The 22904-nt window shown below is 40.9% G+C and overlaps 1 protein-coding gene across 1 annotated transcript in view; it reads left to right on the top strand.

The window, feature by feature from the left end:
• Nucleotides 1-7121: 7121 nt before the first annotated feature.
• The window catches only part of LOC108573954 (papilin), a 23347-nt gene continuing 7564 nt past the window's right edge, over nt 7122-22904 (top strand). The window contains exons 1-24 of the mRNA XM_017936447.1: nt 7122-7203; nt 8244-8394; nt 8562-8685; nt 9182-9262; nt 9380-9552; nt 10335-10470; nt 10982-11325; nt 11885-12064; nt 12298-12471; nt 12852-13034; nt 13589-13730; nt 14028-14143; nt 14716-15154; nt 15206-15295; nt 15379-16308; nt 16429-16431; nt 16487-16835; nt 16904-17022; nt 17094-17312; nt 17627-18025; nt 18751-19107; nt 19390-19566; nt 19680-19859; nt 20485-20664. Of these exons, the coding sequence (XP_017791936.1) occupies nt 8290-8394; nt 8562-8685; nt 9182-9262; nt 9380-9552; nt 10335-10470; nt 10982-11325; nt 11885-12064; nt 12298-12471; nt 12852-13034; nt 13589-13730; nt 14028-14143; nt 14716-15154; nt 15206-15295; nt 15379-16308; nt 16429-16431; nt 16487-16835; nt 16904-17022; nt 17094-17312; nt 17627-18025; nt 18751-19107; nt 19390-19566; nt 19680-19859; nt 20485-20664 (5200 nt within the window). The 5' untranslated portion in view covers nt 7122-7203; nt 8244-8289. The remainder of the gene's footprint in view (nt 7204-8243; nt 8395-8561; nt 8686-9181; nt 9263-9379; nt 9553-10334; nt 10471-10981; nt 11326-11884; nt 12065-12297; nt 12472-12851; nt 13035-13588; nt 13731-14027; nt 14144-14715; nt 15155-15205; nt 15296-15378; nt 16309-16428; nt 16432-16486; nt 16836-16903; nt 17023-17093; nt 17313-17626; nt 18026-18750; nt 19108-19389; nt 19567-19679; nt 19860-20484; nt 20665-22904) is intronic.

Genomic DNA, 22904 nt, shown 5'->3' with positions numbered 1-22904 from the left:
TACACGCCACTTTTTCCATTCTTAACGAAAGACTAAAATATACATTTCATTCTACTATTCTAAATTACCCACAAAATCCAACATTCACTTCGAAATTCGATTGACTCGGCCGCTACAAAATCTAACGAACGCTAAAGAATCTATTTAGAGAGGCGTTCGGAATAAAATTGGAAAATTCCTTCTTCAACCAATGTTATTTCAATCCTCGTTCGATCTCACGACTGGTGCACCGTGGAACTATCGACGTTGAAACAGCAGCAACTTTAAAGTATCGAGGGCATATTGTTAGCAGTTGAAGTGCCCGTGCGATACAAACAACGAACCTAATTTTCTCCCCTCCCGTTATCGACCAAACGTAATAAAGCAAAGTTTGGAGGAAAAAAAAAGGAAGTAGGTATACACGTTCGAATGAGATTTCTCTTGTTCGTGTTAAAAATTAATTTCACCGTCACACACGGGCCATGGGATTTCCCCTCCGGTCTGTTGGCCGATAATTGAGGCCGCGTCGCATCAATTTTCACAAACGCGCCCCCGCCACTCCAATCGAACCGCCGATCCCTCGGCTTTAATTTAATTTTCCCGAGTCACGAACCCTCGGTCCGCCTTTACCAAGACACAGAAAACTACTTCGAGAACAGAAACCACTTGCTTAACCCTCGTCCACTTCCTTTCCCGCCCAGGGGCGAAAATGTATTTCTCAAAGTCACGTAGCCTTCATAAAATTATTTCCGGCGTATCGCGAGGCTCGCGAAATTCTTCTAAATCGTTTAAAAACGAACGACAAGGGGAGACACGTCCCTGAAATAGCTACTTCTTCCACGTACGCATCCTGCACTTTGGGGAATTTGAAAGGAAAATGCGACGCGATCGACGAAGTAGATTGATCTGTTAAAAATTCAAGGATTCACTTCTTGCACTTTGCGCCGATAGAAAATTATGATAATAATGTATATAATTATCACTGTTGCACTGTTACCTATTATATTTCATAAATAAAATATTCAATTTCATAGACACTTCACTGATCACTATTATCACTGTTTTTATTATATTATTGCACTATTCTCGTTGTACTATACACAGGGTGTTTCCGAACTGGTGGTACAAGCGGCGAGGGAAAAGAATAACATTTTCTCGTATCGGGCTTCGTTTCCGAGTAAATCAGCGTTGAAGATCTACCGAGTACAGGACACTTACACAGGATCTCGTTCGGCTCTTTGAATAGTTCTTCTGGTAATTAGTGAAATAATTTACAGGCACAAGCACACAACGCGAGAATTATATCGGCGTACCTACTCTCGATTACTGTACGTTGCCGTATCGACAGAACGACCGAGACTGAAGGTCTCACGCGGAAATGATAACAAGCCACAACATTGGCGATGTTTACGAATTCAAACGTAACAAAAACTGGCCTACGGTATAACCGAGTGTACGCGTTCTTGGTAAATATTTAACGCTGATTTACTCGGAAACGAAGCCCGATACGAAAATATGTTATTCTTTTTTTTTCGACTTACTTTTGCACGTAGAGTCACCCTCTTGTACTACCAGTTCAGAAACACTTTGTATATAATAATAGAGTCGTAAAATGTAATTTTACTTAATTTTGCAGAGTTAGTATTCAAATTTGTCGAAGATCGAAAAATAAAATTTCTTCGAAAAAGATATCTCTTAATTGACAGATTGTCAGATTACTCATTTAACGACTCGATATTTTTCACATTGATACTTGAACTTTTTAACGAAGGTACTAATGGATATTCGGTAGGAATTAAATCGAGAAGATTTAAAGTGTTTTAAAGGGAACGTGATACCGAGAATACCGTGAAGTTAAGAAATCGTCGAGTCAACGGACTTTCTCGCAAATATTCCGTAACTTTCGTAACTGGAGTAGCAGTTCGGGGGAAGAATTTTCTACAGAATGCGATAGGATAGGGCAGCTGTCGATAGAAAATCGCGTTACCGGTGGGACGGGAGATCGTCGAAAATCCTGCGCGGCTTAAAGGTCCTTTAGCGATCCTGGAGGGCAACAATATGACCTGGCCACACGATACTACACCGACACGCTGTCAGAGATGCTAAAATTTATGAACGGCTGGCCATTATGCAGCATCGACTCGTGAAGTATTAACTTCGTTAAAGTGACGTGCTAAATGAAACGAGCCGCAGCCTCCTATGCATCGCTGTTATGCGTCCTCAGCCTGTAATTATCGATGGCTGATTTAATCCTGGGTTAGGCTAGGTTTCGCGGTGTTTGACAAACCCAACGCCGTAATTTTCATCCTGCTACTTCCTTTTATTTTTGCAAAAATAACGCGTTAAATCGGAGAAGCTCGATTTATCTCGTCTTGTCAATTTTGAATTTCCCTCATTCTCAGATTGATCAGTGAGATTTCAGTGATTTGAGGCTTTGAAATGTAGTTATTTTGGTTATTTACTTTTTCCCTCGTTTTTTTAAAGCAATTTTGTTCAAGAGAAGATTTAGAGCTGAAGAAGCTAACTTCGTTCTATTCCGACCACGACAGTGCATGAATATAGACTGACGTAATACACGAAGTATGCCTTCTAATTAATTATGATTGCTCTGCATGATGAAGCGCATCAAAGCTTACAAAATCGCGTGAGGAGTTCCACTTACGGAGCTCTGAACTCTCAGAATCACTGTTCTGAACTGTCTTGCTTTTACAATCACTGTTCCCTACGAAAGTTTACTCTTGCCAAGATTCTTGGAAGCTCAATATTTTCGTTCCTTAAAAAAATTCTCTTCCTTGTGAAATATTCAATTTTCTCAGCACCGTGTCAACACGTTACTTCCTTTAACATAGAAAATAATGAAAAAGAGTCTAGTTCAAACACTCTTCATTTACACGACTATTTTTCCAGTCTAAACGCTCGCATAGTTATTTACAACTATAGTCTATCATTCCCACATATTAATACCTTATCGACGAGTCCATTGCGCTGATTACTGAAGTGAAAATGCATAGAAATGTGCTGTAAAATCGTCCTTTTAATAAAAAACTGATAAATTACCGAACTCGTAACTACTATAATATAAGAAAAAAGTACATTTACATTTGCATAAAACATATAATAGAAATAATAAAGAAACACGTATTAATGAAATTTGGCAACATATTAACGTTCAATTTTGACGCGGAATCGAGTCTTCGAGTATGTGTTAATATTTACCTACCTAACGTTCCGTCTCGAATTTTCCCCAAAACCATTCGCCATTTAATCCGTTCCTCTGGCAGAAGTGACGTCCCCAGGAACGATACACTGGTGAAGGCAGAGGGAAGAGTTGGTGGTTGAACGACCGGCTAGGCCACTTGGAATATCAGGAGCGATCCATTTCTCGCCGCGAATTGCTCGTCGCTGCAAAAATTCCCCCGAACACCGCTCATTGTTCTCGCCCCTTTGTCCCAGCACCGTGAAACATTTCGTAATTAGTAACAATGCCTGCCGGCTAAACAGAGATCATTGAACGACGGAAACTCTCTGGGGGACTTGGAAAAGGGGGATGAAGGTGGACCGGTGCGAGAAATAAGCAGCCGGGGGAACGGAAAAGGGGGCTGAAGAAGATGGATTCCTTTAACGAGGCGAACCTTTAATTGCGAGTCCCGGTAATTGCGGGAAACTCGATCGCGTATTTATGAGACTGGTTTCTCTCGATTTCCCGCTAACTTCTCCGCTTTATTGCTGGAATTTTCGGTTGGGGATGTTGCAAACAATACTCGCGGGAAAAAATACTGAGATTAGCAGAAAAACTGATGTAAAATTTGAATTTTTTTCATGGGGCTTTGTAAATTTGTAAATTTCGTGAAATTTGTGAAATTTGGCGGAAATATGACAATTGGAGAGACTAGTTTATTTAAGCAATCATGATATATGCAATTTCATATATGTAAATAATTACGCAGAAATTGGAGTGTCTACAGTACCTCAATGGTACCTGAATTAAGAATTCTCAGGGAATAACATTTTCTGCGACACTGTATACTCTGTCTAGAGCGAGACTGCATAAATGGGGTGTGGAGATTTGTGTACAAACATTTTACTTCGTTCAATTAAAAAACACTTTCCAAGAGGAACAAGCGAACGAAACGTAGAAGATCAATCGATCGAATTGATAGAGTAAGATTTCGAAATAGGTCTTTCTCTCGTCGCAAGACAGCATTATCGAATAAATTCTTCTTCTCTAGGCTTCACTCTTTTCTCAAAAATAGCATTCTGCTTTGCAAAACCAAGCGGATGTTTACACGTAAAGAAGAAATAGCATTGTTTGAGACTATAAGCGTGTATATTTTTCCACTTTCCTCTTTTCCGAAGGAAGTTTGACGTTCTAAGGATGAACGACACCTGGCAAAGACAAGTGGCGTATAAGGGAACAGACAGACGATGCTCCGCATACTCGTGTCTGTCCCAAATGTGAAATATTGCGATTCTTTTGAGGATTATGGCCTTGGTGTGCTGGAAAAATGACAGAGCAATCGTGTACCTTAATACTCCTGTGTCCATAAATCACGCGGGGAAGAAATTATGGGATTGAGTCAGCCTTAATGGCGAAAACATTCAGAAAACATGTCCCCTTCCACAATGTCGTGCAATTCCTCAAGTTTCCTAACCGTTCAACCGACTTCAAATCTCCACTTTTCAATTTTCATATTTATTCAAAGAAGAGAAGTTCAATCGATAAACTTCATCAAAATCTTTGCGTGACACTTGGGAATGTTTCCTTGTAAGTTAACTTAACTGTTCACTCACTGTGATTAGTATCACAGCTAACCTAACTATACAAAGGATCCACATGGACGAGTTTAACCCTTTAACGCTCCCATTTTCCTCAACTTTAGGTGCAATATAAGATCAATTTTATTTATTTTTTTAATCATTCTCTAGGCCTATAGAAACAAGTTTCCCATTACTTATAATGCTACAACTTCCTCTGTTTGCCATAACATAAAGAATAACGCAATACGGAAAGTGAAAGAAAGTAATTTTGAAAAATTGCACCTATCGGTCGATATATCCAGTGCAACTCGAAACGATCCATCGATTTCGATTCCGCTGACCCTGAAACGGTGCCCCATGAACCGTCGATTCGCCGTGTAGCATCAAGGTCAGTCTAAGGAGCAGCGCAACCCGGCAGAAAAGCGGTTCGCCATAAATCAGCCGGGTCGCGGGACCTCTGACATCGTTTCGGGATCGCGGGTTTCGCGCTCGGGATTCTTTTTCTTTTGCGGTCACCGAACAGCCCTGTTTGCTCCTCCTTGGCCCCACCCCGTATCACCATCCTCCTTTCTCCCGTGTCCTCGCAAGAAATCTCCCTCGTCATAAATCCTCGCCTTCCTCGTTGTATCCTCGTGCGTGCTCCACCACAGGCCCCCTCGGGATCTCTTCTCGTCCTTTTTACCTACGCTCGATTTATCGACACTACCCGAACACCCTAACTTTCATCCCGTGGCTCTTCACCATCCTTGCCTTGCTCCACCGATCGCGGACCGTCTAATTTCTACGGCCGTGGCGGTACACACGCGCGTCTTGGATCGTTACAGCGTGAGTCTAGGGACGTGTGATATCGTCTAGGGTCATCGAAAATGGTGTTTGCTTGTTTGACTGGCGAACGAAAGGGGGGATTATCGCGTGGGTGTTGCAGGTTACCCTTGGACTGGCGAGGGAAGAGCTTTGATTAGTGACCCGGGGTTCTTTTCATTGGTCTGGTGCTGTTTTACAGCTGCAATCAGAGGTTCTTCGTTAACCATTTACGCTTCGGTGGAACTTCTTCTTTTCAATCTGCGGCGAGACTCGCCTGTTGTTATCGGTTTCTTTGCGTCATTTATTCGAGACGACGTAGAAGGTTCTGGGTAGAAACGCTGTGCGATATAAGTGTGCTGTGTTGTGTTGCTGAAAATATTAAGTTTGGGATCTTGAGTGAATTATTTTCTAGTTTTATCGACGAAATAAATACAGTTAAATAAAGTTAAATGGTAGGCTGTTGAAGTTAACTTGGAAATTTCTTTCAATGTATTTAAATGAAAATTTGTATCAAAATTGAGTGGCTCATTGCAAAAAGGGATCATCTGCTTAATTAGTTTCTCAAATATTATTGAAAAATTAATGGTTTCTGAATTATGTATAGAAAAAAATTGAAATTTATGTTTGCAAGACGATGGAGACAAAATTTGACGTCGGAAAAGAATAGATGACCTAATTCTACGAAAGAACATAGCACAGAGTGAATTTTTAAAAAAATCGTAGACGATCCTTTCTCACAATGACTAATTCAGTTATTTTAAAAAGAGAAAAATGGTTTCGATTTATGGTCTACAAGCAAGCTGGTCAGCCAAATCCACGGAACCTATCCCATCGAAGTCACGTGCCTAAATCTTGTTCTACAGCTCGAGTCATCCCCTCGTTTCGATTAGGTGTCGTGACCAGACATATTTTCCAATTTTCTTGGATACACACGCGTAATTCTTCATGAAGAAAGGTAGTAGGGTCGGCTGTTACGTTACAATATTTATTTCTAGGCCACGTACGATTCGCATAGGGTGAAATGCAGTTTCAGAGGCGAACCGAAGGGAAGAAAAGCACGCAAACGCACACGACACACGTGACCGCAACCGCAAGCTTCTCGAGTGGCTTCACATCGAGGTTTTTTCTCTTCCTCTGAAGTTTCCTCGCGACCCAGTAATTATCGTCGACCACCATACTCTAGTTTCCACGCGTGGCTTAATTCTCGCGACCATCAAATATAAATCCAACTTTTCCATCGAACTCAGAATTTTTAATACGAGTTAACTATACCGATCGTTAATTTTCTGTTAAGTTTCATTCAACGATTAATCAAATTCTCCCCATTCCCCTTCTTTACACATATTTCACGGTTTTTTTGAAAATTTATCAATCGTAGAACTCGACGTGAAATTACAAAATTTTAAATAGATTTTATTTAATTTATTAAGAATTTTTAAAAATTTCTTATTTGACCAGGATTGTCCTGGAAAACTCTATGCATATTCCACTTCCATTCGAAAATTTGTCAATAGTGAAAATCGATATAAAATTAAAAAAAAATTTGCTAAGTATCTTTTTTTATTTTTCATCTGTCCAGGATTGTCCTGGAGAACCGAAGGACTTCCGGGCTGAGCAGTGCACAGAATTCAACAGTCTGCCGTTCGAGGGAATTTACTACAAGTGAGTATCGAAATTGTCCCTGTGACGCGTTTCTGTCAGCCCGTCGCTGAAAATCGTTTCGGGATCCCGATGGAGTTCCTGGATACGCGGCGAATGTGATTTATCGTCGACGTCATACTTGACAGGGGAGGGTCGCGGCCTTTTCGCGGATCTCCGGCGAGATCTAATGGTCGTTCAAAGTCAAAATCCGGGCTCGTTTAAATTCGCACTCGATGCGAGATTTCACGTCCACGATACGTACACGATGAAACGCGAATTGTTTGTTATAAGCACATCTCTGTCAACGAAATATTTTGTCGGTATTTATTCAACTGCTGGAGACGTGGAGAAGATCGTTCTTTTTCTTTATTTCATTTTAGTTCAGAAAAGTAAAATGGTAAGAAAATTAAGTTATTCTTGCAGTTTTTATTTTAAGATGAATTTTAGGTAAATGACACATGTTTTATTGATTGTATATTTAATGTTTCATTATAGCGTTTAATTTAGGATTTAATACTATAGGGTGTTTTAGTAACTACTGAGAGAAATTTTAAGGTATTATTCTAGAAGCCAAAATAAGACGAAAATTAAAAATAACAAAATTGCGTTTGAAGTTTCGTTTTCCATTTATTAACACTGTAACTTCATTGAAAAAAATTGAAAATCAGCCATATTTTTGAGCAAAAGGTGTTCAACTCTGACTTCACCCCAATTCTGAACAATCAAAAAATAGTCCTACTTTTCCGGAGAAGAAATATAATTTCCTGGTAACCTAATTTAGAACCTTCTGTTACAACTTATAACACATTTACGCATCTCTTTGTATCTCAAAATTTTACAAATTCCACGACAGTCGCCTCTTAGAATTTCCAAACAGAGAAAACCAAACTGTCCAATCGCTCGTTTAAAAGCGAACCTAAAAAGGCAGAAGCGTCTGTAAAAAGCTCGAGTCAGCTACGGAAAGAAATCGGGCCAGTTATCGAGAAGATCGATGACGATCACCGGATCTCCGGGCCATAAAACGGCCAACGGCGAGACTAATCGCGCAAAATCGTTCGCAGTTGGATCCCGTACACTGCCGGGCCGAACAAGTGCGAATTGAATTGCATGCCGCACGGGGAGCGTTTCTTCTACAGGCACAGGCTGACGGTGATCGACGGGACGCCATGCGAGACCGAGAAGAACGACGTCTGTGTCGGAGGCAAATGCATGGTGAGTTAACGATCCACGATTCACCGCGATCAACTCCAATTCGTTTCCGTTCCTTCTCGTTTTGTCCCTGGAGACAATTGCGCGAAGAGTCCGCGCGATTCGATTAGAACGAATCAACGATACCGAATGGGTTCTTATTATCGCGGTAATTTTATGTTCGTTATCAGCACGTTGGATGCGATATGATGCTTGGAAGCGATATGAAGGAGGACGCTTGCAGGGAATGCGGCGGCGATGGAACGGACTGTAACACCGTTTCCGGTTTGTTCGACACGGATGATCTTCTGGCGGGTAGGTGGAACTGTTGTTTTTTCGGTTTTTTTAGGCGATGAAGATCGAGGAAATGAGGTGAACGAGGAATTCTAGCGATTTTTAGAGGAGGAATTTGAGTTACACTTTCATTCATAAGTCATATGCTACTTTTGAAGGACTTAGTTTTTTTACGATAGAAATAATTAGAAATTGTCAGTTCCATTTTCTGAGTATAGTATAAATTGGTTCTTAATCTGAATGTAAAATTTAATAATAATATTAAAAAATAATATATTTCCTTAAACCAGAGCTATTTGAAAATTAACCATAATTAGATGCATGAGAAGAAAAAGAAGATTCCACTGGACCTTATTTTTAGAAATTAAAAAAAAATCATACACCAAAAATATTTTCATTTTAATTACCAATTTAACTACAAATCAGTTTTTTTTTTCAATTTCCTGAAAATAAGATGTAGAATTTTTCCTTTTTTCTTCTCACCTGTTAAATCAGTTTTCCACGAATTATTCTTCAGGTTACATCGATATCTTGCTAATTCCAATGGGAGCAACGAACATAGTGGTGAAAGAGATCGAACCATCGAACAATTATTTGGGTGAGTAAATTTACCCGTTTTAATGCTACTTACATCTTTTGTAATGCTTAATCAGTGATCTGTATGCTAATAAAACTGGGCTCCTTGTTGACTCTTTGACGTGATTTATCCTGACAGCCATTAGAAACACTTCGGGCTATTATTACCTGAATGGAAACTGGAGGATAGATTTTCCGCGCAGTCTGAAATTCTCCGGGACCATATTCCATTATTCGAGAGATCCGCAAGGTTTCCCGGCACCCGATACCATTACCGCCTTAGGGCCGACGAGTGAGCCAATTTACGTGGTGGTAAGTGGCTACATCGCTCTTAACTACCGAATTACAGCCTCGTATAGTTGAAAAGAGTGGCTTCTTTCACGTGAAAGTAGGCGAAATGGTATTTCATTTGCAAGGAGCTTCGATTTCCCACTTTTCACCACGCTTGTCTGACTTCTTCCAGCTAGAAGTGGGAATTATGTTTTTCCAACATGTCTACGATACGTTATATCAATCTTTCTGAGATTCGTAAATCATTGAGAAACATTGCTAAATAAAAATTAACAATATCAGATACTTTAACTCGGTAATTTCAACGGAAAATAAAGAATTATATATTTTCTATTGCAAAATTAATTAATTTATTTAGATTTATAAAATCGTAGCACATAATATATACAGTAGGACCTCCTATAACGCCGAAAATATAATACAAATTATTTCCACCGACATCGCTTTTTGGGTCTAATTTAATTAACGAAAAATTCCAGAATTCCAAATTCAGAATTTGTACGTCCTTCTTTGTTTTCGATCGCGTTATGCGAGGGCAGTAGCAATTTTCTGGATCGCGTTAAAATAGGTCCTACTGTATTTCAAATAGAAGAGAAACCAAGAAATTAAATTCGAAGAAACACTAAGAAGTTAACCACGATAAACTATGAAACGACTATAGAAAATAATAATAATACATTTTCAATCGTGATCCAACATTGTGATCCAATAATTGTCAGGCGTACGATGTTTATGGAGAAGCCCTATATTTTTATGGGGCAGAGTGCAAGAAGTAAAATAATTCACATGATTGCATTCGACAGCTACTCTATCAAGACCACAACGTCGGGGTGCACTACGAATATAGCATGCCGAAGAGATTCTCTCAGCAAACCGACGCGGACAGCTACACGTGGATAACCGATGAATTTTCCAGCTGCAGTGCGACTTGCGGCGGAGGTAATATTTCCAGAATTAATACCGTTACCTAAATACACGTCGAATGTAATTAATAATCGGGTAGCCCTAGCGCTGGACCGTGTACCGAACGTGCATACTATCGGTTCTAAATTTGATAGGGCTATTTGCAGGCGGATGGATGCTTCGGTTTGATGAACGCTTATTAATTAATATGCTTTCCATTTAGCCAGCATAGAACAGATCATTGTGGCGCGTGCATCGTACGTTCAATTATCGCGTCGATAGAGATCACCTGTTAAACGTGAAATTTCTTCATTCTCTCCGACTTCGAAGATCGATTCTCAAATCTCAAGCGGAATTTATCGTAACTCGATCCACTGTAATTTGTATTTCTTCGTTCGTTCTTTTCTTCTCAGGTGTGATTAGTCTCTCTTATCTATCAAAGTCTTCGATATCCATCAAAATCCGAAAATTCTCAAAAAATTATCTTTCCGAGTGTACTTGAGAGTCGAAAATTCACCGTTACTCAGTAAATTATTCGCTATCTTAGGTTATCAGTCGAGGAGAGTGGCCTGTGTGCGAAGAAGGGACAACCAACCTGTAGATGAGAACCTCTGCGATCCACGGATGGAACCAGCTGACACAGAGGCCTGTAGCGAGGAACCGTGTCCACCTGTGTGGGTGGATGGTGAGTGGGGTCCTTGTAGCAAGCACTGCGGCGACGGTGGTAAGCAGAGCAGAGAGATCAAATGCGAGCAGGTCATATCTGGCGGAATCCCCACTGTGGTGGACGATAGTCAATGTCTAGAGAAGGTGGGACCAAAAGGGCCGACCAGCCAGGAGTGTAACCAGGACGTGGAGTGCCCGCAATACCACGTTGGTCCATGGAAACCGGTGAGAATTACTTCCCTCGAATTAATCATCTTTCCACTGAAATGCAGTACTTTCCCTTTAAAAGTCAAATTTACTTAGTTCTCGTTTAACGTCTAGAAAAGAATATATGATCTATTTTATTGACACGTAAAGGCAAGGTATAGACTGTTGTAAGAAAAATTATAGGCAGAAATAGAGAGAAAGATATACAACTGTGGTTAACTAGAGGCACGATAGGAATATTGAAGAAAGTGCCGAAGGATGCAGGAATTGGCGGCGCGTTTGATGGAGAAGTAGGTTGAGAGGTCATGAATATTGAAAAAAGAGCGTCAAAATGGAAGAATATTAAAATGTATGAAAATGCACCTTGAAATTTAGCTCTATAGTTTCATCCTTCTCTTATATTCCTTGTTTAGATTTTTCAATTTACTCTCATTGTGTAACTATAATAATATAGACGATATAGTAGAAGCAATATAATGTTTAGAATAATTTAAATGGCCACATTTTTAAGTGATTTATAGAATCGCACAAGCCGCGAGTACACTCGTAGGGAAATTAATATTCCGTTGCTCGACAGTGCGACCACTTATGCGGGCCAGGCAAGCAAATTAGGCGAGTGACGTGTTACAAGAAGGTGGAGGGCAAGATCGAAGTGCTGGAGGATCAGGCTTGCGAAGGAGAGGTCCCAGAGCGTGAGAAACCATGCGAATTGAGACCTTGCGCCGGTCTCGACTGGGTCACGACGGATTGGAGTGGAGTAAGCTCGCAATTTTTCACGCAATACCACCCAAAGCTCTCTACCATTCCATTTAAAATATCCCCCACGAAAAAGTAGAAGCTTCTCATAGAGACATTTTTGGCAATATTATGAGAGCACGTAAATGAAAAAGTGTCCCATATTTTTGTCCTTTTTCCCTCCCTTTTTTCTACTCGTGCCGCGATATTGTTCGTTGGAATTGCTGCTTGAAACAACCGGATGATTTTTGTCAGTGCGACGACAAATGCGGGCTGAGCCAAGAAACAAGGACCACTCACTGTGCCACGCAGAATGGAACCGTTTATCCGGACGAGAAATGCGACGCGGAGAAGAAGCCGGAATTGAGTCGAGACTGCGAGAGCAAGGAGGAATGCGAGTTCCTGTGGTTCGCTTCTCAATGGAGCACCGTGAGTTAATTACTATTCTTCTCTGTGTTAACGTTCACAATTGTATATCGATTAGGCGATCGCGTAAGTTCGTGACGAATTTTCAAACGCACCTTGAAATTATCGCCTTCTCATTCCACAACTTCTTCTCACTTTTTCATCATACTTCTTTGCTTTTTCATTAAAATATTATTCACTATAGAAAAAATTTCATATTCGCCTAATTTAAATGATAGAAATTTTCGTCTGATCTTGCAATAATTTAGGTAAAGTTCAAATTAGGAAAGTTTGTTCGAAACGTTCATCGATGCTCCATGGAAGATCGCAAGTTTCCACGAAGAAATCACGTTTACAGTTGCACAACTGGTGTTTTATGGAAAAATGTTTTGGGGATTTCACAGTGTTCAGCGAAATGTGGGTCAGGTATACAGACACGCAAGGTGTTCTGCGGCACGTTCGACGACGAAACGGTGAAGAAGGTGCCTGAGGAGAAGTGCGACCAGAGCAAGAAATTCGACGACACGAAGGACTGCACCGCCGAGGAGGAGTGCAAAGGTGAATGGTTCGCTGGTCCATGGAGCAAGGTAATATATTCGGAGTAATCTGCATTATACCGTGCCATTTCTTCTCTGCTCAGATATTCCGCAGCTCAAGGTCATTCTCCCCCTACTATGAATTTCATTAGACACTTTTACCTTCCACTTTATATCTTCCTTTCAGGTCTGAGAAAATATTTTCGAATAAAGTATAACGAATAAAATTCCAGTGAATCATTTAAGAATCATTAAAATCTTAAAATCGTAGTTAAGAAAAAACTGTGAAAATTATGAAGAATCAGAAATTTTTGAATGAAAAAGAAAAAGTGAAAATAAACTCTTTAATTTTTCTATTTTCTTTGGAAACTTCGAAATATTCTCTTATCGCTTAGCCTTCAGTAACGAACATATACGACGCTGGATATAGCGATCGATTTTCCTATGAAAATCTCGTTGTTGGCGTGAGATATTCGCGAGAAATACACCACGTCAGGTTCCCTTGGTCACCAAAGAAACTCAATATCTTCGACGGCTTTGCCTGCGAGCCTAACAAGAAGCGTCCGCCTCAAATTTCTTCCATTAATCACCTTACCATGTTCCAGTGCTCGAAACCGTGTGGTGGCGGCACGATGAACCGCAAGGTGATTTGCATGAAGGACAACATGACGGCCCCGCCGGATAACTGCGGCTCCAACACGATCATGTTCTCCACGGAAAATTGCAACAATCAACCGTGCGAGGAAGGTATGCACCGATTAATTTTTCAATAAATTCTTCCATCGAACTTTTCGACGATCAATTTCTACGTCGTTCGAATCGCGACATCTTCCATTTTTCATTTGCTTTGTACGACGAAATGTTTTAAAAAATTATTCGTGAAATTTACCGGTTTTCTTTTTCTATCAAGCGAAAGGAAATTCGATGTAAATGAAGACAAATGTAAGAGCGTTATTCTTTGAGAAAGACAGCGATTCTTCATAAGTGTCGCTTCTTTGGAACCGGCGAGGGAACAGATTGACTTAATGCAAATTCTGTTTGCAGACGAGGTGATACCGGTGCAGCCGGAGAAGATCAAAGATCTCGCCGACGAGGACGAAGAGTGCGAGGTTTACGAGGATGAGGACTTCGTGACCGTGTTCTCCAACCTTGTGTCAAGCGTGAGTGAAAACTGGGTTGCAGTTAATCGAATAGCTAGTTTCGTAACTTCTTCGCGCGGCGTTATACTTCGCGTCATTTTCATACAGATGGGAATCAGTCTTGTGTATTGTGAAAAGTTTGACAGCTGATTTCGATGGACTTGTAAATTAACTCGCTTAGTTGAATCAGTTTACAGGCGAAGGGAACTTTTTAAACGAGAAATAAATTTTCTAACTTTCGAAAGTACGCGAACGTTCTTGAATTCTTTTAGGTTCGTGAAATTACTTCAAATTCTACAACTTTTTAGATTTTCTTCAAATTATCCAGGATATTATAAAAGATAGATTGTGTAATTTTCAGGTTTAAATTTTTCGATCGTTCAGGATTACCTTAGGCCTTGTGTTTTTTTTTTTTTAACAATTCTTTTTACTCAAATTAACCCTTTTGCTGAACAGTGCCTCAAACTGAACGACGAGTCAGACTCAGAGTCATTATCCACTTTTGACAAAAAAAAAAAAAAAAGAAATGCATAGTGAAAATCTGACACGTCGAAAGTAGTCGAAGGATTAAGAAAGTTTTATCAATTAAATAGGACAAATCCAGTAATACGGATGATCTCACCGAGGCTACTCCACTGAGTTCACCAGACACAGGCGAATCCATCAGAAGCAACACAGTTGATATAATGCTCGGCGACGAGGGCTATACCAGAGGCGACATATCTCCTGAAAATACAGGAAGCGGCGAGGGAAGCGGGCTAGAATTCAGTAGTTTCTTCACTGACGGCTACACCTCAGAATTCGAGAACACGTTTGAGGGAAGTGGATCTAGCGGAAGCTCGGAAGGGGATGATCGGTTCACGACGGAGTCTGAAATGCCGGAATCTGAGGTTACCGAAGAGACTGTCGATGGAACCACAATGGAGGCTAGCAAGGAATGGACCGAGTCAGGTGAAACGGAGGAAACGGCAACAGAATCGAGTGACAAAACCACCGAGGAGCCAGAATCCACTGTAAGCGGAGATTCTGAAGATAGCACAGACTCGTCGGTAACCGAATCTGGGGAACTGGAAGGTACTGGACCAACAGAGTCCACGGAATCGGGTGCAACAACGTCTCCCCCGGAAACCGGAAGCACGGAGGAAGGTGTTTCGACTGTCAGTGGAGAGACTGGTAAGCAGAAAATCGATAAATATTTATTTCACTTTAATTATTTACTCAATAATCAAAATGAATTCGTTCAAACTATTTTACAGAAGCATCTACGATCGAGTCATCAACGATACCAGAAGTGAAGAACGAGTATGATTCCAAAGAAGTTACGGAAAAATCTGAAGCGAGCACAGAATCAGGTTTCACGGAGGAACCTACAGAGTCTGGAGAAACGACAGAACCTGGAGCTACAACAGAGTCTGGCCCAACAGAAGCTACTGAGTCCACAGAATCTGGAGCAACGACAGAACCTGCAGCTACGACAGAGTCTGGCCCAACAGAAGCTACTGAGTCCACAGAGTCTGGAGAAACGACAGAACCTGGAGCTACAACAGAGTCTGGCCCAACAGAAGCTACTGAGTCAACAGAGTCTGGAGCTACGACAGAACCTGCAGCTACAACAGAGTCTGGCCCAACAAAAGCTACTGAGTCAACAGAGTCTGGAGCTACGACAGAACCTGCAGCCACAACAGAGTCTGGTCCAACAGAAGCTACTGAGTCCACAGAGTCTGGAGAAACGACAGAAGCTGGAGCTACTACAGAATCTGGGCCAACAGAAGCCACTGAATCCACAGAACCTGGTGCTACGACAGAACCTGGAGCTACAACAGAATCTGGACCAACAGAAGCCACTGAGTCCACTGAGTCTGGAGCTACTACAGAATCTGGAGCAACCACTGAGACCACAGTGTCTGGTTTGACAGAAACTACCGAGTCTGGTATGACCACTGAATCTGGTGAAACAACGACAGAGGAAACAACTGTTTCTGGAGAGACCACTGAATCTGGTGCCACGACTGAATCTGGAGAAACCACTGAATCTGGAGAGACAACAGCTTCCGGAGAGACCACTGAGTCAGGTGCAACAACTGAAAGTGGTGAAACCACTGTGTCTGGTGTGACTGAGACTACTGTTTCTGGATTAACAACGTCCACTGAAGAGGAGGAGACCGATGTGACTGAGAAAACGCACAGTGAGTTCTGAAAGCTTATGTGTTTCATTAGTTAATTGATTGGTAGATAGATTTTCCTATTCGTCGCAGTTTCAGTAGCAAATACAGAAGCTAACTTCTATGTCTAAGTCACGACTACAGGATGTTTTTAAGAACGAATTTTTACAGTTACACCTGATTGTGAATCTTCTGCTTTCAGTATCTGAATTCTGGACGACTATCGGTCCAGATGATGTCGCAAGTAAACGCCGTGTATGCAAGGTTCCTAGGAAGAAGAAGACCTGTAAAACTTCACCCTATGGCTGTTGTTACGACGGAATTACTGCAGCAGAAGGTCCCTTCGGACAAGGATGTCCCACACCAAAGACTTGCAGCGAGACCAAACATGGCTGTTGTCCCGATGGAGTTTCTCCAGCCGCTGGTCCAGAGAACCAAGGTTGTCCCAAGTCACACTGCGAGGAAACGTTATTCGGTTGTTGTCCTGATGAAGTCACTGCTGCCGAGGGCAACGACTTCGAAGGATGCAAGAAACCTTGCAACGAGACAGAGTTAGTTTCATGAAAAAAAAAAACGTTCGTGCGTATTAAAATTTTAACACACTTCCAAAATATTCCAGATTTGGATGTTGCCCGGATAACGAGACTCCAGCTAGCGGAATGAACAATATGGGATGCTGTAATGTTACTGAATTCGGTTGCTGTCCCGATGGAATTACACCTGCTTCTGGACCAGACGGTACATTGATATTGTCGCTAACGGTAATTATACAGTATTACCGAGGAATTGCATTGTCACGATTGTCGCAGGTTGCGAGGAAGAGGCTACTTCCGTCACTGTTATCACAGAGGAATACGAAACTACTACTACCGCTGCTGTAGAAGAAGATTGCACGAATACAACCTACGGATGTTGTCCGGATGGAGTTTCGACTGCCACAGGCACGAACTTTGAGGGATGCGGTGTTATCAACGCGGAGAACTGCAATGCATCGTACTTCGGTTGCTGTCCTGACGGCGTTGCACCAGGTTTGCCACTTAGTCAAACTCAGATCCAGTTTTGTGGAATCTAACGGAACCTCCGGGACGTAAACTTGGGAAAACAGTTTTACCTAACTTCCATAAATTACCCATTTCATCGCTAACCCAATAGTCCGACTTCTACACGTATCACACTACTATTTTCAAACACTTCTACGAAAATTTGAAGTCACACATTTTCCTATCTGAAGAAAAAATTATACCAACGACCCAATTCTCAAATTAACCACCGCATTGCCGAAATAATGGAAATTACACAAATCACTTCACGTTTTAACAAGAAAATAATAAAAATTGCACAGCTCTCGGACCCAACAACTACGGCTGCCACATGGCATGCGAGAATACCACTTATGGCTGCTGCGATGATGGTATCACTCCTGCTCACGGTCTTAATAGAGAGGGTTGCTGCCTCTCCACACCTTACAAGTGTTGTCCAGACAATATACTACCTGCTCGCGGGCCGAACTTCTACGGTTGCGGATGCCAGTACACGAGATTCGGATGTTGTCCGGACAACAGTACCGCGGCTCGTGGACCGAGCAACGAGGGTTGCGGCTGCGAGTACACGCCCCACGGCTGCTGCCCTAACCGATTCACGCCGGCCACAGGAGCGAACTACGAGGGCTGTCCATGTTACACTTATCAGTTCGGATGTTGCCCTGACGGTGTCACCATCGCCAAAGGACCTCATCTACAAGGTAATTATACGGTTGTATAGAGGTGCTAATTGGTACGGATCTTCACTACGCGGTGTGAGTGTAAGGGTTGTCGATTGTGGTGGGAATGTGTTTCGAAGATTGGTCAAATGTTTGGGACAAGGTGTTATGTTTAGGAAAGACATTAGTAACTTTCGGCAACAGTTAATACTTTGTTACTTTATTTTATCCGAAACGAAGCAAAGTGCTATTGAACGTTAATTTTAAATATATAAATAAGTGGTAAATTGCCAAGTGGTCACAAAGTTTTGGCTGCTAGTGTACGTAATTTGTCGAGTACTTGGGGAAGTGGAATGATTTTATTCGATTGAGGATGAACGATCATCCGAAGCTTAATAGTACAGAAGAGTTAATGAACAAATCCTGAAGTTTGAAGTTCGAAGGCTGGAGTATAACAGAAGCGCAAAAATTAAAAAACACAAATTGAACTACTTTTTGCCTTCCTACATATTGTAATTAAAGTACAAACAATACTCTCAAAACGCAAATAATATAATTGCAAGAAACTATTACTCGTAAATTTCTAGAAACAGAAATACCTCTGTTTCTCGCTTCTCCTTTCGCTTACCTTAATAAGTAACAGTTGTAGACCAGACAAATTTAACGAGCTACCCCTTCCCACCGTGCAACTTCATTGAAACTCGCATTATGCAGCGAAGCAACCTTGAAAATGTGACTAACAGTGCATCATTCCTACGAACTTGCAGGTTGCGGTTGCGAGAACACGGAATTCAAGTGCTGTTCCGACAGCAGAACTCCAGCCAAGGGGCCAAACTTCGCTGGATGCACTTGCGACGCGTCGAAGTATGGATGCTGCCCCGACGGGGTGGAAGAAGCGCAGGGGGAGAACTTCGAGGGCTGTCTGTCGGTTCCATCGACCCCTGGCGCGGCTTGTGCACTCGAGAGAGACAGAGGATCGTGCAGGGACTTCACTGTCAAATGGTACTTCGACACGGAGTACGGTGGCTGCTCGCGATTCTGGTACGGAGGCTGTGAGGGTAACGACAATCGATTCAAGACACAGGAGGAGTGCAAGGAAGTGTGCGTGCAACCGAAAGGAAAAGGTAAACGAAGCGCACACGTATTTATTATGTTAATGCATATGAAATTGCCGTTTATAATATCTATTTTATTTTTTAACTATTTTATTTGAGCAAAATAATCGACAAACTTTGAATTTTTCTGATATTTTCAAGTTGTCTTGGAGAGCTTCAGAGTTAATCGATAGTTCTCCTTCGTTTTAAAAATTTTTCAAATTTCTGTCGAATTTTTGACTTTTAAATTCTGAGAATTTTCGGCTTCCATTTGGAGATACTTGAAACTCGATTTTTGCGATAATTTTGCAGATGCCTGTTTCCTACCGAAGATCTCTGGACCCTGCGAGGGATATTTCCCTACTTGGTATTACGATTCTGGTAGAAAGATGTGCGGTCAATTTATTTACGGTGGCTGTCTCGGAAACGCGAATAAATTTAAAACTAGAGAAGAGTGCGAGGAGCTTTGTGTCCCACCTGACGATCAAGGTAGTTTATTAATTTTTATCGTTCTAATCAAACAAACCGCTGAAGATGAATTTTATGTCTCATTTATTGCTGTTTTGTCATCCATGAGAATTTTTGTGCTTTCATCTACAAAGATCCTTGCGAGCAGCCTAAAGAGCCAGGTCCATGCGAGGGCAACTTCACCAAATGGTTCTACAACGCGGAATCGCAAGCCTGCGAGCAATTCCACTACGGTGGTTGCAAAGGCAACGACAACAACTTCGCCACGGAGGTCGCTTGTCATCAACAGTGCTTGAAACCTGGAAGAACACGAGGTACACTCATCCAATCCAATCCCTTTAATTCTCAATTCGCACGTAACATGCTCGTCTTTTTTTTTTTTTGCCTGAACCATCTTTTTCGTTAGATTTTTACATTTGACGTTGTTTCAGAAGTATTTTATTTGTTTTGTTCGTAGAACAAAATCGACGGAAATTTTTATTTCGTGTGGCAATTTTTTATTTTTTAAGTGCCTTTTTTACATCGATTTTTGTCGAACATGAAAGAAAAGACACACAGCTAACAACACGACATGGCGGGGGAACTAGAAGTAACTCATAGAGAGGAATATCGAGAAAATTAGACAAGGTTGTGGGTTTGATAAAACGAATTTTTTTCTCATCGATCGAATTTTAAAAGTACGATCAGTGGATGAGAAAAGAATGACGATAAATCGTCAGAGAAATCATTTATCAGGTGAACACATTCAGCGATTACTCTCACTCATTTGCACCACAACAGAAATTGATCATTTCAATTCGTATCGTTATTTCTGAACAACACAAGACACACGATATGTCAGGAAAACATATTCAGGCACCATACGCCACATTCGAGCACCAATTGGCATCGACCATTGACGAAAAATTTAGTAATCCGTGCAAATATACGTATTTCCAGTAAAACTGACAGAAGTGTGCCGCCTGGAGAAAGATCCCGGGCCATGTCCGGGCTCGGTGTTACGCTGGTATTATGACGCCAAGCGTCAGATGTGTAACCAATTTGTTTACGGCGGTTGTAAAGGCAACGCCAATAAATTCCGTACGCTCGCTGCCTGCGAGCAGCGCTGCCCCGTAAAAGGTATCAGAAAATGTGCAAAAATCAACAAAAAGCAAAACAGGGGGGAAAAAAGTTGAACGGAAATGTAGCAGGGCAAAAGAGACAAGGAAATTAAAGAACAATCGCTTGTCTGCTTCGTGCATAACAACGTCGCTCTTGCAATCTGTAGAAATAGAGAGTCGTTTCTCGCGAGTGTTGCTGTTCTTTGTGATGATTTATCGTTGCACAGGATGTTTCTGAAAACTTTTAACACCTAACTAGAAGTAACTCTTTTAGACAAACATAAGTGATAATACGAGGGGGTTGAGGTCATAGCGGTGTAAGTCAAAATTTCTTTATTGTGAGAAACAGAGAATTTTATTAAGAATGATCAAATAAATTCCACAGCATCAAATTTGGTACTGTATCGTATTCAGTGTTACCAGATAGCATGTCCCAATTATAACTTACTTCACTTGACTTTTTAAGTCCAAGTTTTTGGGTCCAAATTTTTGGAAATATGACTTACACCACTGTGACTTTAACCCTCTCATATATGTATATCATGTTGACAAATGTATTTTGTCATAAAAGAGTCTCCACTTGTTTGAGTTTCTTTGCCAAAGAAAATTAAGATTTTTTGAACAGTTCAATGATTAACAGTTTTTCGAAGCAGCCTGTACAATCGGGAAACGACTCTCGATGTTGTCGTTGGTGTTGGTTCCTTTGTTGTTCTCCCCTTTTTCATCGCTGCAAAGCACGGCTAACGAGAGAAACGCACCCCTGTGATTCTGACGGATCTCATTGTGGATAACGTCGGTTGTTTCTGTATCTTGCAATCGATCTCATGATCGATATACGCACGCGTCGCCTTTAATCTCACACAGCTGCGTACAGAGGGAGAAATAGCACTCTTTTTACGTTCAGACTGCACGCGAACTATCGTGCTGGCACACCACTGTGCGTTCAATGTTGCATTGTGTCCTCCACGGGGCAGTTCTCGTCTCGAAAGCGATCGAAAAAGAGCTTTTGTTTGGCCTGGAAAGGGCTTTCTCGATGGAGCAGTGTAATTTTTTTCTATTAATCTTCGCTGAACGATTGCGTTGAATATGGTATCGAGGAGATTCTCTTTTCGTTGATTAAATTGGAGAAATTATGTTGAAAAGTTTGTACGAATTCGACGCAAACGTTCGGTTCTATTTCAGACAGCAGTACTCTGTGGTGAAGGTTCTGCAAGAAATAACGCTTACATTTTCAGGAATTTAGGAGATATTCGTTATAAGCATAGTTATAATAGATCAGTTAATCTTCTGCGATTTTATTTGTCTTTAATTTATAACTCACAGAACGAAATGAAAAAATCGAACGTTGCACTGTTTCAAATATTCAGAGGCTTTCTCATTTAAATATCAAATATTAAAAATTAACATAAAAATGAAGAATTTTTTTATCGAATGGTTCGTTCATTTTTCGAGAAAATCGCAGAAAGTTGGCGTTACAGGAGAATTAATGTTGCATGGTGTAATAATTAATGCGATTAACAGATAGTTGCTTGCTGCCGCGAGCCGAGGGTAACTGTGATGAGAAGCAATCTCGGTGGTACTTTGATCCGTCGGAGAATCGATGCATGCCATTCTATTATACCGGTTGCGGTGGAAATAAAAATAATTTCGAATCTAGGGACGCATGCGAGACTGATTGCCCGACTAAAATTGGTAAGACTTCGCCTAATCTCTTTCATACAAAATAAAGCACATCTCTTCTCTCTTCTCCTTCTCTCGTTAAAAACATCTTTCAAAAACGATTTACTTGTTTTTAATTAATCACTGCTTTACAACTCATTGTTAACACTTTTCACGGAACGAGGTTTCATTGAAGTAATTACCGTTTCTTTCTTTCATTATTATACTCGATATTGATTGCATCGTATGCACGCAAATATAAATGTTTTCTCGTAAAGACAGATATTCTTTAGTGTAAGTGTATCACGTAATGTCGCAATATGTTTACATATAGTATGTCGTACGTTGCTTTATTTGTGAAGAAAATATGAAATGAAAGGTTTCATGAGCCTTCAAAGGTATATTAAATAATGTAACGTGAAATGTCGCCTTGATACGAATCCTTAAATTCTTAAAAATCTTAGAAATTTCCAATATTCAAGTAGTCACTTAAATAATTAAATAATCAGAAATTTGGTATTCCTTATCACACAACCTAATAGAATTTTTCTAAATTTTTATAATTAAAATTAAATAATTCGAAATTTTTATCGATCTTAT

Source organism: Habropoda laboriosa, unplaced genomic scaffold, assembly GCF_001263275.1.
Source record: "Habropoda laboriosa isolate 0110345459 unplaced genomic scaffold, ASM126327v1 scaffold156, whole genome shotgun sequence".
Lineage (NCBI taxonomy): Eukaryota > Metazoa > Arthropoda > Insecta > Hymenoptera > Apidae > Habropoda > Habropoda laboriosa.
Note: the sequence above shows the minus strand (reverse complement) of the source record. Positions and strands in the feature narration are given on the sequence as shown.